Source organism: Hippopotamus amphibius, chromosome 4 (assembly GCF_030028045.1).
Source record: "Hippopotamus amphibius kiboko isolate mHipAmp2 chromosome 4, mHipAmp2.hap2, whole genome shotgun sequence".
In the NCBI taxonomy this organism is placed as follows: Eukaryota; Metazoa; Chordata; class Mammalia; order Artiodactyla; family Hippopotamidae; genus Hippopotamus; species Hippopotamus amphibius.
The window spans coordinates 57,289,742-57,306,826 of NC_080189.1; the positions used below are offsets into that span (position 1 = coordinate 57,289,742).

General features: G+C 37.3%; 1 protein-coding gene across 6 annotated transcripts in view; it reads right to left on the minus strand.

Moving 5' to 3' along the window:
• The window catches only part of CDK6 (cyclin dependent kinase 6), a 225,914-nt gene that overhangs the window by 159,788 nt on the left and 49,041 nt on the right, over positions 1 to 17,085 (minus strand). For all 6 annotated transcript variants that reach the window (XM_057730926.1, XM_057730925.1, XM_057730928.1 and 3 more), the window contains exon 3: positions 7,129 to 7,264. In XM_057730926.1, the coding sequence (XP_057586909.1) occupies positions 7,129 to 7,264 (136 nt within the window). The remainder of the gene's footprint in view (positions 1 to 7,128; positions 7,265 to 17,085) is intronic.

The following is a 17,085-nucleotide window of genomic DNA, read 5'->3' on the forward strand; positions in this document are numbered from 1 at the left end:
GTGTGTACTGGGGAGCGGGGGCAGTGGGTGGGGGGGTGATGATGGTTGGGGGTCGGGGGACAATGAGGGGCAGGGAAGGAGGCAGGGGAGGCAAAGGGTAGAGGGGATACAAAGATCTTGAGTGCCAAGAAGAAAATAAGCTGTCTGGGCAACCACTGGCTACCTACAAACCCTGAGAGATCCAACTGTACTACAGGAGTGAACTATTTTTAAGTAAAATTGCTGTAAGTTGAGGCCCATCCTAGACTAAAAACCAACACGGGCATGACTGACCTAGGAGGTCCTTTGCACCACAACTAGTGTTATTACAACATTCTACTTTGCTTATTACAATTAATCTTATTAAACAGTCTTCTCAGGCATCTTTCACAAACGCACTTTCTTCAAAAATTATTTCATGTGACTACAAAAAGCAGTTTGCATTAAACACCAGAAGAGATGTGTGTGCATGTGCCTGTATGTGTTTTAAAAAACATGGTCTATTCAGTTAAGTCCACCCTTGATATTAGATTGAAAAAAATGTCCTTCCAGGATCCTTATCATTATTGTGAAGTATTTGTTCTTTGAATTTCTTGTCTTGTTTTTGGGATTACTTTATTATGCAACATCTGCTCTGAATTTCAAATGTGATAAACAGAGTATGAGTGTCGGTGGCAGATGGCTAATGACCGGCAGCGACTGGGCATTCAAGCCTGCCTTGTTTTCTGGGAAGCGATATTTTCATGTTAATTTGCTCTGTGTCCTGCAAAGATGAGACAAATCACCTGCTCATAATTCAGGCAAAGTGGAGACCACCAGGAGCTGAGAGGGGCCATGGCTTGATTCCTTTAGGGGTGAGAGGAGAGAAGGCTCTGGGAGGCTTTCCTCATCTGAATCCAGGGACCAGGCAGTCACTTTGCATTATGTCAGATGGAGAAAGATGAATCAGCCCTGGGCATCCCATCCTGACACCAGAGCCACTGTTTACTGCAAGCAGATATTATTCATGAAAACAGAGCTTTCCCAGAGGCAGAAAACAGGTGCTATTAAGAGTGTGTGTCAGTCTCTGAAGTCTGGGTTTTGTAAAATAAACTTAATAGTACATTTTATCTCCTACTGAAAATGTTACAACCAGCCGAGATCTCTAAGAAACATTCAATCAAAGATAAAATGAAATCTAATTCACAGAGAGAATGACCCACACAGACACATAAACCTTGATGTCTTTCAGCCTTCTCAAGCCATACATAATTCATTTGTCATAGAGATACGCAAATAAAATATAATTTTTATTCCAAGACTGAGTCATCCAAAGAGGCCATGTGGTCTTGAGCTGAAAGAACTGTGTTCTGCTTTGGAGAGGCAGCTGGTGTTCTCTGTGAGCTTTCAGTGCCTTTGAATTTCTACTTGTGAAAAACATGTTACATGTACAAAATGTCCAAAGAATGATACTAGGTTCTCAAAGAGTTTAAAAGATAGTGGAGAAGCCAGGTCATATACTAGGAGAGAGAATGTACTAGAGAGAGAAGGCTGAGTACCAAATGATAGTTTAGTAAAAGAGGGCATTACATTTTGAAAGTATGTAAAGCACAAGATTTTACACAGGAGTCTCTCCCCATATATATATCCTGCCATATAGTTCTTTTTCTGGGTAGCATTTACACATGACTAAGGAACGAGGTGAGGGAATTTGTTTACAGTTCTTTCTGATCCTCTCTCATAAGGTGGCAGATAAAGACATGAAAAAGAAAACCTAACAATCTAGAAGCCCTTTTTTTTTTTCTCATGAAGTCCCCATAAATGAAAAGTGCTACATAAACACAGGTACTTAAAATGTATTATGAACCCCCAAAGAAAAAAATAAAGACAATCATAAGGCGTCAATTATTGCCTCATAAGTTTAAGCGTGGCAGTCTAAGAAGACAAGGTCGAATCTCAAATGATCAACTTAAAATTAAACAGATGGGGCTTCCCTGGTGGCGCAGTGGTTAAAAATCTGCCTGCCAATGCCCGGGACATGGGTTTGAGCCCTGGGCCAGGAAGATCCCACATGCCTCGGAGCAACTAAGCCCATGTGCCACAACTACTGAGCCTGTGCTCTAGAGCCCGCGAGCCACAACTACTGAAGCCTGCATGCCTAGAGCCCATGCTCCCAAACAACAGAAGCCACCGCAATGAGAGCCCGCGCACGGCAACGAAGAGTAGCCCTTGCTCACCACAACTAGAAAAAAGCCCGTGTGCAGTAATGAAGACCCAATGCAGCCAATAAATAAATAAATAAATAAATAAATAAATAAATAAATAAATATTAAAAAAAATTAAACAGATGGCAATGAATTCCTCCACAATTAAGCACATCAAAAAATAACATGAACTAGAACTAGGAAAGCAAGATACGGCAACGATAAGCCTACGAGGCAAAGTTTGGGTATTTGTTGCTGTCGCAGCATAGCAGTCAAGAGGTTTCTTTATGCAAGTATCACCATAAACATGAATGAATATATCTCAGGACATCAAGAAAAGAGATTAAAGAATGTGATGAAACCTCAAAATGAAGTATGAATACGATGTAAAAATGTATTTATTTTTAGAATAGATGTATTTTAAAACGTTGGAAAGAACCACCTATGATTTTATTCTCATCAGCCTCTCAATGACAATTTTCTGTCCAGACCATATGATAATGACAGGATTTCCCCTAATGAGTTCACCCAATTATCAACCTTCACAAATACTTAGGGCTTCCGGGATGGTTTTCTGCCTTTTTTACTTTTAAAAGCAAATGGTATTTAAATGCATTTAAAAATTATATTTAAAAATTGTTATGTGATATATGCAAGCTGGGAAAAGAAGTCCATCAAAAACTCTTTGTTTCTTTTCTTTTTTTTTTTTGGCCACACTGTGTGGTATGCAGAACTTCCCGGACCAGAGATCCAACCCGCACCCCCTGCAGTGGAAATGCAGAGTCTTAATCACTGGACCACCAGGGAAGCCCTCGTGGGCTCTTTTTTTTTAACAAACAGGTTGATGAAAATGGTACTGAACAGAAAGATTTTATCTCTGCAATAGTCAGCCAGAGACCATGCAGCATCCCAGTTTTACCCAAGTACAGCTCACCTAATGCAATTTATGTCTAGAATGTGCACTCGAATATGCTGAATTGAGGTGGACTAACAGGTAAACAGTGACACAGAAAACACAGTGGGGGATAGGTGGTGGAGGAAAATTCCCACAGCCTAAACCATCTTAATATGAGTTCTTTCCTTCATTTTCTGTTTTACACCTATTTCACGTTAAAATATTTTACCTATTTGTCTATTTGGCAACACGGCATGTTCTGCTATATACAAGACAATGTCAATAATAATATTTATGATTCTGAAGAAAATTTTAGAAAATATTTTGGTACCATAATGCAAAGAATCAGCTACAGATTGTGTTTATTCATAAATAAGTGGGTTTTTTTTTAACTTGAAAACACCAGCTAAAACTACTTAACCACAGAGAAGTGTCCCACATGCTTCTGTGTGCTCTTATGTTCTAAGGTCCCCAAGCACAGATTCATGACTCATGCAGTTTTGAGTTCTCAAAGTGCCTAGCACAGAACTTGCCCTGTAAATATTCAATTAATGTTTGTACAAGTATATTCAGAAAAACTCTTATTAGGACAAAGCATTCTGTATAAAGAATCCAATCCATGTGCCCAATAGGTTCCTCATAATAACAATATTTCCTTAATATAGTTATTGAGACTTCTCATAAATGAGCTATACAACAACAAAATATTTCTGTTCTCTGGCTGCATGCTTGAAAAATTCAATCAACCAGAATCTCAACTAGCTGGAATTTCCTATTGAGCAGCTGTTTACCCTGCATATCAGTGCTTAAAAAGATACCAACTTAGAAACAAAAGATAAAAGTGTTCATTAAAAATAAATTTATGTCAATCATATATTCAGCTTAAAACTATCCATTTAATAGTATTATAGTGCTTTTAAATGATTACTCATGTTTTCAGTAATGACCTTAAAGAATCTCAAACACTCAAATTCTGAAAAAAAGAAAAACAAAAAAACCGTATATTCTTAATAAGGAAGAAAAGTAGATCAGCACAGTTCAGAAAATTTTTAAAAATTAAGGATGAATGAGCACATACCTGGAGAAAACTCTAATCTGAAAAGATACATGCACCCCAGTGTTCACAGCAGCACTATTTACAATAGCCAGGTCATGGAAGCAACCTAAATGTCCATCAACAGATGAATGGATAAAGATGTGGTATATATATACAACGGAATATTACTCAGCCATAAAAAAGAATGAAATACTGCCATTTGCAGCAACATGGATGGACCTAGAGATTATCATACTAAGTGAAGTAAGTCAGACAGACAAAGACACATATCACATGATATCACTTATATGTGGAATCTAGAAGAAAATGATACTAATGAACTTATTTACAAAACAGAAACAGGCTCACAGACATAGAAAACTTATGGTTACCAAAGGGGAAAGGGGTGGAGGGAATAAATTAGGTTTGGGATTAGCAGATACAAACTACTATATATAAAATAAACAACAAGGCCCTACTGTATAGTACAGGGAACTATATTCAATTATCTTGTAATAAACTATAATGGGAAAGAATCTGAAAAAGAATATATATATATATATATATATATATATATATATATATATATATATATATAGCTGTATCACTTTGCTGTACACCAGAAACTAACACAACACTGCAAATCAACTACTCAATTAAAAAGAAATTAAGCATGAAGAAGAAAAGGGTCTTGTGACTAGCTTTTACATTAGCAAAAGATGTTCAATTAGCCATTAACATACAAATTAACTGCCTGACATATTTCAGTCGACCATAGTTTCATATTATGAAAACATCAATACACCATTAACTACAAACCTTAAATAACCACAGCCCTTGCACCCACCTCCACCTCTGTGGGGGTGCTGCCCCTGATGGCTGAAGACACTGAAAGGCCTCCAGGAGAACTTCCACACAGAATGAAATGACACTCCCTTTCCCTGGGTAGATGAAGACCTCAGAAATACTTTTAACAAGTTACCTGGTCAAAAGCTTCTGTTGACAAGCACCCATTCCCCGCTCCCCAGTCTGGCTTGGCCACCCGCCCACTCCCCTCTTTGCCCTCACCTTAGTGACTGCCTTTCCGCCTGTTCCTCATTGAATCCTGCTTACCTCTCCATGCCCAGCCCTTGGGAGTTTCCCCCATCCCACTTCATTTTCTACTCTTGCCTGCTCAAGCCTTAACTGAAGCACATCGCTCTGGTTTATCAGTCATTTTAACCACACAAACTTTTGCAAATGATTCCACTCAGCAGCCTCTAACATCCTAGGAGAATTTAATGTGAAGCTTGAAAGATCTATGTAGGTGGCAACGTAGGATGTAAATATATGGTTACCTTGTCTCGGTGCTTAAAAAAATGACCTCCCCCAAATGAAATTTTTGAACTTCGATCAGAAGAAGCCAATGCTTATTTGGACAGTCTATGTTTAAGCTGTTGGAAGTCATTTAAAAAATAATTTTCAATTAATTATATCTGAAGAAAGGTTGGCAATGTGTCTTATTTATTGAGTACCTATGTGTATAAATCACTGAGCAGGGACTGTCAGGGCACAAAGATGAATGAATAGGTAAGATAGGGACACAAATAATCACAATTAAATGTAGCAAATATGATAAAGAGGGAGAGAGATGTAGAACAAGTGCTGTAAGACAAATGAGATTACATCCAGCTGTAAAGGTTGGTCAAATGATATCTGGAGTGAGCCTTGAAAAATGTAAGCAGATAGTTATTGGTGAGGTGAGCAAAGAAATGGCAATGAGAAGGAAGGCCACAGAAGCAGGAAATTACGAGCCACGCTAAGGGGATGGGGATTAGACCAACTTGGCCAGAAAGCAGAGTACACAAAACAGGGCCATGCTCCACCCTGCATGCTGAATATGGTATTTTGGACAAACTCATAAAGGAGAGAACTGAAGTCACAGGACTGCAACAGAATTCGAGAGGAAAGAGGGATGTAGAGATAGAAAAGCACCAAAAACAGGTAATTAGGAATACCTATGTTTAAAGGGCCTTACTGTCCTTGAACTGCTCAGAGAGCAATGAGATCATTCCTGAGCACCATATTGTTTTATCAAAGGCAGATGGGAGAAAATAAATGCTCTATTAGTCTAAAACCAAAGAAACAAATTATTCAATACATCAAGTTCTAAATGTATCAGTATCTGGGAACACCTCCTAGCTATCACTAAGACATTTCTTACTCTTCAAAACATAAACTATTTTCAGCTACTAACTCCTATCTAAAATGATGCTGAATTCTAGAGATCATTTCTACATGATGAAAGGTAAGGTAAGGAATCTGTTTCACCTAATTCACAAAAACAAACAGATCTTCATGAAAACCTGCACATGATAAGCATAGATCTAAAAGATCGACTGGGAAGTTCAATTAAGCAGAACAAAGTAAGACCAACAAAGCTTTTTAAGTAGCTCTTCCCATTAGACTTCAAGTAAGGAAGGACCTCTGGTCAATACATTGTATCTAGCTTGCTGACCTCTGAGGACTCTTAAGTCATCTTTGAATCCCAAGAGTTTTGGGATGGTACCTGACACTCAGGCTTCCTATAAATGTTTTATGAATGAGAAAAAAACGGAGAAAGAAGGGCCTAGCAATCAATACTTCAGATTTACATAGCATAGGTATGTCCTCAGTCAGTAGACAATTATAATATTCAATGTACTCATGGATGATGTTTCAAATTATAACCCTCAAGAGTCCACAAACCATAAGAAAAAGGCTGGCTATATTTACTACACTATACTTTCCAAGCTTAGGGCCACATAATGGACAAATAGGTATTTTCCAATAATTTTAATATGTATTAGAACTAAAGGGTTTTTCCCACTGAACTCTAAAATTAGTGAACTAGAATATACCCCATTCTTTAAACAGCCCACTTAGTCATACTAGATACATTTAACTACATATTGCGTTCCAAAGGCTCTAATTCTGGCAATTTTCATAAGGAAAGAGTGCCATTGTTTAAATAACAGTGTGACTATTTGACCAGGCAGAGAGATGATTCTTAGTACCTTTATGGTTTCAGTGGGCACTCCGGGCTCTGGAACTTTATCCAAGTAAGTGGTCAAGTCTTGATCAACATGTTCAAACACTAATGTTAGTTTGGTTTCTCTGTCTGTTCGTGACACTGTGCACACATCAAACAACCTAAAAGGAAGAAAAAAAGAGGTATTAAGTAGGTGGTAATAAGCAAAGAAGTAACCTGTAAGTCTTACACATCTCCCTCAATTTGACCACATAATTAGGGGAAAAAAGGACAGGTTTGATCATTTCTTGTGATAATATGTAAGGATACCTAACAGGATCTGATACTTTAATATCAATATGAAAGTTCAGAAGAGAAGTACTTAGTTAAGTGGTGGCAAAATCCACGGTGGCAAAATCCACAGTGGCAAAGAGAAAGCAATACAACTGCAGACCTCTGCTTGGAGAACTCCTTAATTAAGATGTTAGGTAGAACTTGCCGATGGAGATAGTTTCAAAAACTGCAGCTTCTAGGAAAAATATGGTTCTTAGCTCACAGGTCAAAAAGTATTAAGGAGATAGACTAAGCATTCTTTGGAGATGATGGACTCTGCAATTTAGATTTTCCTGGAATTTAAGGTCTTATAATCATGCCTATGAAAACAATTGTAATGGAATATGGAGAAATTTGGTTTATTTCTAAGACAGCCTTCTCATCCTGGTGAATCAAATCATTTCCCTGGAATGGGCATGAATTCTTAGTTTTAAAATTCCAAATATCATGCTAATAAAAACCATGAAATTTTAACTTTTTGGGGGAGAGGGGCAGAAATTGCATTGGGAAACTATATCGCCCTTAGATGATAAAGGTAGACTGACAAACTTTATAATTATGTTTGTATGGGAGAATTCAATTCCTTCCATAAAATCCTACAACTAATTCAAAATTTAAGCTTTAAAAACAAAACCTTCAGTAGTCAAAAGAATTTTCAAGCCAAAGGACACATTTTCCTTTAGTTTCAACAGACAAAGGACACTATCTGGCACATGAGATGCTCACCAAACATTTAAAGAATTAAACACGCCACCCATAAACAAGCTATAAATAAATCTCTTGACAAGAATGTAATATAAACACGAAGAAAAGGCTGATAAAAGTGCTATTCATATCATTTTCTTTCATTTTTAAAATAAAACAACATGCTTCAAAGAAACTAACTATAAATGTGCCTATAACCTGATTACTAAAATGCAGCGCTGACTCCCAATTTTCCACTTTGTATATTACCTCTTACATTTTTAATGCCTAGCTGGTTCCCATGCTACTCTACTACATTTCTGGGCTCAATGGGCCCCCACAGCCTTTGGTACTTCTCTATCTAAAGTAAACTTTAAAAGAGACCAAAGAACACTATCATTAAGTTAAATCAGAGGGGGGGAACACGACCACCACCAACTACACACACTTTACAGCCAGATCCAAACTCCTTTGTAATTCTGGACAGCCTGGGGTGAGTTCTACAACTCTGTGAACATCAATGAAGATCAACAGAACTTCCTCCTCATATTTGTCTGCTTCCAAATATTCTGACTTCTGTTTTAATCATCTACTTATAAACTTAACTTTTTCTAAATTTCTAGTCTTCAAATATCACTAATGTGACTTATTCTGAAAAATTATTCTGATAAAGTAAAAACTCCTAATGAACAAATTTATTAAAAATAATGCCATAAATCATATGCATGCCGTACTGTGAAAAATATGATCGCTATCATGCATGGATCTGAAAGTTCATGATCTAAGAAGCTTATAAAAACAACGATTTCGGGCTTCCTAGGTGGCGCAGTGGTTAAGAATCCGCCTGCCAATGCAGAGGTCACGGGTTCAATCCCAGCTCCAGGAAGATCCCACATGCCGCGGAGCAACTAAGCCCGTGTGCCCAAAAAAAAAAAAAAAAAAACAAAAAAAACAACGATTTCAATTTGGTAATTCAAGGTAACTACCATTTATTCATAGGCTCCTTTGAACCATCTTCTTTCCATTAAACCCACATACTTTGACAGCTTTACTGTTTTCTTCCTTTTGAAAAGAAAAAGGACTTCCACAATCACCAAGCTTCTTTGTATCTGTTGCTTCTATTTTTGTGATAAAATAAAACAGCAATGAACCAAAAATGGCCTGTACTAAAATCAGATACAAACAGGGGAACTGCATCGTTATAGCTGTGCTTCTTAAACATTACTTTCAAAATGTCTTCTATTATCAATAATACATTTCCTTAATAAAAAAAAATACATTGCTTCTCACTGCCTCCAGTCAGTAAAGATCCAGTAACTCCAGTTCTTGCTGCACTTACTGTTTGTAATACATAAGACATTTTAGTGATTTCCAAAAGAAAAAAAAATTTTGACAGGGGCACAACTGGAGAATGAAGTGATCATAAAACACTGCTGAAGTGTCACCTGCTCCCAAACCGTTGTTACCTCACAGCCCTGGCAGCACGCTCCGTTGCTTCATCTCACTGAAACCGTTTTCAAACACTCTGTGTGACACAATGCAAGAAGAACATCTAACTCACTCAAGTTCTTTTCCTCCAGGTTATATCACTCTCTTCAATTTATTAAGGTTCACTGTTGCTGCCTGCAGCACCTGGACGCCACACCTAAGATATGCAAAGGTGAGCTCCCTGGAGCCGCTGGTAATTGCCCCAATTGATAAGCCCTGGAGAAAAGGCACTAATTTTAATTGGCAATTTTTTTTTTAGTGGAGTTTTAAAGACACATATTTAAAGAGACACAGAGCAGAATATTCTTGTACAAATTTTAGTGTATATAATTACATATTCTTCTAGGCTACAGAAAGAATGGTGTTTAGTAGAAGCGGTTCATGCTGGTTCAAGGAGATAATTCTTTTTATTTAAGGTGCTGTTATTTACTTCATTTGGGAAATGGAGCCTATTTCCATCTCCTTAAAATTCAAAAGTGACATCAAGGGAAGTAAAAGTTCTAGAAGAACCTGTAGATTTGGGGCTCCAAAGCTGGCCATTAACATCCTATAAACCCAGTACCCCACAGAAGACATTTTGGGAAATATTACTCTATATTAAAACATGAAATTTAGTCTGACTTAATTGTTTAGTAAACATTATCATAGTAAAATTAAGTTACATTAGTCATAATGGGCAGAAAATGCACTTCGAATCAACAGCTATAAATACTAATCTTAGGAATTTTAGAACATAATATTTTTGATGCTTTCTTGTCTACAATGACTCCATCTGGAATCACCCCAAAGCTAATACGGTGGGCAATAAAGAGAAGAGAGATGCTTTAATATAACAAATAAGTCTCACTGAAAGCAACTGAAATAAACAAGAACTGAAATCCCTGGTATTTGGCAGGAGGTTAACAATCTGTAATATATTTATATAAATCAATGAGGAATGAGGCCAAGCTGCCTATAACTTCTACACTTGCAAAACAAAAGAGCCAGACAGGTCTTTTGAATATAAACCCTGGGAAATAACTTCAACTGTTTGACTCCTTGTGTTAACCAACATCTTAAAGTTTTCTAAAACTTTATTTTTATTTTCTTGCTATTTAGTAAACTGACAAAAATACCATTTCCGTGATTGCCTAACTACAGTTCCATAAGAGAAAAATAATCATATTGTGTTGAATGAACGAAATATCTCAGATGACTTTTAGAGGAAATGAAAACTACCATTCAAAATTTATCCATTAGAGCTTAGCTTAACGTGATCCAAGTGAATATTCAAAAAGTGGAAGTGAAAAGTGGTTCTCAGCATTCACTGAGTCTACGAATCCAGTTTAGCTGCGCAAAACACAATCCAAAAAAGGCAGATAGGTTGTTATCATTTCACAATTAAGTCAGCCAAGCCCCTAACTATCCCATAAAAGTAAGTCCCCTCCCTGTCTCTATTGTCCTGACCCCCCAGCTGCAGGGCAGAGAGCAAGCACTGTGGTCCAGCACAGCACTCAGCTTTCCAGCTGTCCTAGTGATGTAATTATCTCATAACAAAATATCTCCATGAATTAACTCTGCATCCTACCCATTGTAATTCAGAATGACTGCTTCCTGTTCATGTTCTCCATTTAACTTGCTATTCTGGATCTACTGCATAGGCAAGTTGTCTTCATTTAATGGATGGGATTACATCCAATAGGTTTGGGATTTCCAAAGATTACAATTTACGAAGGTCTCCCAAACAACATGCTCTGTAAACACAAGCCCTGCCTTTCTATTGTGGTTATAATAAAAGGGAAATCTGTATTATTTGCTGTGATTAAACTCTGACCTGTCACAGGAAGTTCTATGAGGATTTTTTTCCTGTCGCTTTTTTTTTCATACTCTTGCATGTTTGGACATCAAATAGTCCAAGAGCTGTGAGATGTCTGGCATGGCTGCTGAAGGGCACTAAACAAGATTTTATTTAAACTACAGGCAGCCTCCAGAATTGAGAAGAATTTTTTTCAAAAATCTCTAATCTCTTCCTCTACACTCCATTATTAAATATGGACTTATTAAATATGGACTGTGCGTGCACTTATCCTCAACCAGCACTGAATGGTGTAATTCCACATGTATTTGCCACCAACAATAATGAAACTGCAGCTAGAAGGAAATAACCAGTTCAGCAGTACCTGTAAACATTTATCAGTACAGGCACTGTACTGTGCAGGCACTGTACTTGGTGTTAGAGATTCCAACAGAATCTGGACAGAGTGACAAATGACTGTTTAGGGACGGGCAGGACCATGAGAATTGGTCCCAGGAATTTTACTAGAACTTCTGGGAAAGTAGAGCTCTCTTTATTCTGGGATTACCAAACTGGCAACAGGTTCGCCTGCAGCTGCTGGTGGCCATCTTTGCCACTTTAGTGAGCCCACCATGGAATGCAGCCAACAGTGAAGAAAGCCAGAGCAGAGAGATGATAGGCAAGAGATTCCAGATGACATCGTTTAAGCACCTGGACCCACTTGTGCCCAGTCTGTCTCTGGATTTATTACTAATGTGAGCCAGTAATGTTGCTTTTGTGCTTACCCAGTTTGAGTTGGGTTTTATTACTTACAACAAAAAATAGTCCTAAGACATCTATAAACATTTTGAAATGATTAAAAGACTTTAAACACCAATATCTGACCTCAAATACATCTTATATACTAGACAAAATGAATTAAGCTCAAGCACACAGCAGTAGGAGTTTCCTCCGGGTGACTACACCAGTTTCCTGAGTTGCTGGGAGACTGTTCGCCTTAAGAGGTTTCTCCACGAGCGTGCCAGCTGGGAAAGAGTAATTGACAGCAGCAGAGCCAACTAATTAATCTCTCCCAAGGAGCCATGCGGCTTCTTCCCAGGATTCCTCCTTGTGGTTCCTTGTCTGACCACAGAGGCATTTTATGGAGAAAAAGCAGAGAAACGAAGAAAGAGAGAAAAGCTCACTACAAACAGGAATGTGGAACCTAGAATAGGAAAGGCCTGGGTAAGAGGAAGTGAGGAGGCAAAGAGAAGTTATTTAAAAGTAATACAAAGATACTGAGTTTAGTTAATTTAAAGGTTGAGTCCAATGCTCAGAAATCTGTTCTCCTGAAACCCTTAGTTAAGCAACACCCCTTTCCACTGGCTGTTGTTGAAAAGTGGAAATGCACAGGGACGCCCCATCAGTAGTAACCCCAAAGCAGGGAAACCCCTTTGTAATAATACTTTTATACTGAAGGCTACTACAATCTGACAAGGGAATGCAAAGCCAACATCTTTTATTTACTAAATCATTTCACTCCTTATAACCTTAAAAAGAATGTTCATAAGAAAGTTTCATAGTTCATCTTCTTCCAGTTCATCTTTAGAGTTTCTACTAATCTTGTTCCAGCTTCTATCTACGTGTACCTAGCAATGTGGATCCATGAGTTAATATTTTTGCACCCATTAACCAAAAAAGTGTTTTACAAATAAGATGGGAATCCCCCAAATTTGGCAAGTTTACAAGATGTGACTTGCACTAGAGTAAATATTTAAAATAGAGCAAACAGTAAAACTTGTGTATATGTAAACACACTGCTATCACAGGGTGGTGCCAAACTGGCATACTATAAGCTGGGCCCCAAATAAGCTATTTAGGCTGTCTTAGTGAGTATATGGGATACTGTATACTGCTCTGTTCATATTCAAGATGAATTCCTGAAATGGATATTAAATAACAGAATTCAAACTTCTTTCATAGTCCTATGGCAAGCACTGGCGGCACGCATATTTCAAGCACAATCCTTCAAACTGCTAGTGCATTTTACCAGAATGAAAGTCAGAGAGAAGAATGAGGTCTTAACATCATTCTGTTATGTTAACTATATGCTACTATGGGAAAAAAGAAAACATTACTTCGGAGCTAAAACACATGAGGAAATCACAGAAACCTATTTGTTCTCTTATAGGGAAAAGAAGAGCAGCAGGGGCAAAAACTATTCTGAGTCACCATGTAGATCACCATCTCCCCAAAGTCAAGAGAAAGAAAACAGAGGCAGCTAGACAATGATAACTTGACACTTTTGCTGAGTCCAGTTCCAATACAAAATAGTTTTCTAAGTTCAAAAACAACATACAGTCAACTCTATAAAAAGAAGAAATCTGCCGACTGAGAAGATTAGGGACCGTTACGTCTTGATTATAATAAATACCCTTCACCAACCCCAGCTACAGTGCAGGAATGAGATGTTACTCTTGTACCTGGTGAAGGCTCCACCTAGACATGATTACCTCAGTTTTAGCCTTTTCCTTACATGACCGTTAGCTTCAATCGGCCACTTCACAAACACAGATACATGAGTCAGAATAAGGGCCTGATAAGAGTGAATGGATTAAACGATCCAAAAAGCTGTTGCATTTGGTGTGAGGGTGGGGTTCAGGGGCCCCAAGTCATAAACGCTACTGGCAGATCAGAGATTACAGATTAGCAAACTAAAGATACCTTAAACTGGAAGTTCCTCTACATACTTTTTTATTCTTTTCTTTTAACTCCCAAGGGCATCCAGTGCAGTGTCTAACACATCGTAGATGTTCCATAAATGTTTTGAATTAAACTTTTCAAAATTATATCTCAGGGAAAAGTTGGGAGCAAAGTAAAAGAGAGGATCTTCAGAGATGTCATTAGGAAAGCATGGCACGCTGAGTAAGCCAAACCTTGTAACTGATGTTAAATGAGGACTCACACACTAAATATTGCATTTACTGACACTTGTTCGTTTGCTCCCCACTAGCTACTTCTATGTATTTTGACTTTTTAGTCCTCATAACAACTCTATGAAATGGTACTCATTTTTATAGATGAAGAAACAGACGTATGTATACAAATGTTCATTGCAGCATCATTCATAATAGCCAAAAACAGAAACAGCCCAAACACCTATCGATTGATAAATGGATAAACATAACGTGGTATTATCCATATAGTGGAATATTATTTAATAATAAAAGGAAGGAAGTACAGATACATGTGACGATATGAATAAACCCTGAAAAGTTTATGGTAAGTGAAAGAAACCAATCACAAAAGGCCACATATTTATTTCACAATTCCTTTCCTATGACACCCCCAGAACAGGCAGATCCACAGAGACAGAAAGTATATGAGTGGCTGCCCAGGGCCAGGGGTGGTGGGGAAGAAGGGAGGGGAAGGAATAAAGGATGACTGCTAATGGGTAGGAGATTTCTCTTTAGGGTAATAAAATGTTCTAAAATTAGATCATGGTGATGGTTGCACAACTCATAAACACACTAAAAACCACCGAACTGTATGCTTATATGTGAATTTGACGGTATGTAAAGTATATCTCAATAAAGCTGTTCCAAAACAAAAAAGAGGAAAGAAACAGCCATAGAGAGGAGAAGTACTTTGCCTAAGACCCAGGCACTGTAAGTGGTGAAGATGGGATCTGAAATCAGGCTGGTTCCTGAGTCTGATTTCCTTACCATTGTACCATTCTACCTCTGTATGTAAAGCACAGCCTTTGGGGCAGAAACCTCTCTATGGCAAATGAAACACACTGCTGACAGGTATTGTGGTAAAGCCAACTCCCAAAAGTCTTTGCTTAGCTTGGCTATACCAGTATATGTGTTACATCCTGGGCTGAAAAAAAAAAGTTCAGAAAATTCACAGGAAAAATAAAATAAAGCTGAAGACTGTTGATCTCCTAGACCCTATTCTCTTATGTTCTTCCCTTGACTAGTTAGAAAATGACACACTGTAATTTACCCAACAGAGCTTGAAAAAGATATTTCAACCTCAAAAATATACGAGTTAAATAATATTTTTGAAAGCAAAGTGAGCAGCTCTGGCCTGAGTCAGAATGAGTGCAGGAACATTCTGGCCAACTTTCAACATTCAGTTCTGTCTCCGTTTCTGACCTGTAAAAGCCCTGTTCTCCAGCTTTGGGCCTCTCTTGAGGAAAAAGGACGAATCAGCCAAAACTAGGCAGCCGTCTGTGATGAAGACTGTCTGCTGGGTCTTAGAAAAAACCCAACCAAATTTTACCTACACTGAAAGCCAAAAATCTTTCATAATCACATCCTTACTAGGTGAGTAAAGCTATCCCAGCACTAATTCACTCAGGTATTTATGATTAGCTTATTATCTAATAAAACAACCACTGAAGTTAGTTCCTTTTAAGGAAACATAAACGACCATAAACATAAGAGAAGATGATAAACTATAGTAGTAGCTTAAAGAAACATAAATGAAACCATCAGTGATATACTATTTAAGTCCCTCAAACTGGGTAACAAAAATTGTTTAAGTGATAAAACGGCATAACATTTGTGAGGGTTAGTGAAAATGGGCCCACAAGACTGTAGGAGTACCAGTTGGTAAAAAGCTTTTTTGAAGAGTAATCTGGAAATACACACACACACATATACACACATGTAGATATCATGTGGCCTTTAAAATGATGATACAGATTCCTATTCATTGAGCATGGAAAGGCATTCATGATATATTATTAAAAGAAAATTCAGGGCTTCAAAATAATATGTATAGTGTGATTCCACATATGTAAACAAAATGGTAGAAAGATAAATCAAGAGGCTAACAGTGGCTAGCTCTCGGTGATGAAATTATGGAATTGGTTTTTCTGCTATTTGCCTATCTGAACTTTCTACAATGAGAACATAACAATTTTCAACAAGAAAAAAATCAGCATTTTTAAAACAAGAATTATAAAAGCTTTTTTTCTATTCAAGTTTTTCTCCTTCCATCACTCATATACTTTTCTTTAATGAGACATTCCTGATCATCAATTCTGAAAGGATAGTTTTGAAAATTAAATGTGTTAAATTCTTACTTTTGTTCTAGGAAAAAAAACCAATATGTATGCATTACTGCCTCACTGAAGGTATGAGATTTTCAATCCTCCCCCATATGGACTAACTCTACAAAAAAGAATGTAGGCAAAATAAAATTACTTTTTTGATATCTGGTTAATAGGTCAAAAAGTAACACAGTTACCATGAAATAATAGAGAAACAACAATAGCTCAAAAAATCTTCTAATTACCCTATTGCTCATCACACGAGCCAAAAAAAAAAAAAAGAAAAGAAAAGAAAGAAAACAAAATCCTGCATGGCAGAATTATGGAATTTTATAACTATGGGGAGCTTTAGAGATTATCTGATTCTATACAGTTGTTTTACAAATAAGTAAACAAAGGCCAAGAGAGTGCAGAATGTCAAAACTAACCGAAAGAATAAGATACCTGGGTCTCATGACAGAATTCGGTGTCCTTATTAATACAATAAGATATAAGCAACAAAAATAACTAAAATATGATTTTTAAAAAGGTATTGAAAATTAACATCTAACACCTTACATTTAAAATCAGATTTCAACATCACTAATCATCAGAGAAATGCAAGTCAAAGCCACAATGAGGTATCACCTCACACCAATTAGAATGGCCATCATCACAAAATCTGCAAACAACAAATGTTGGAG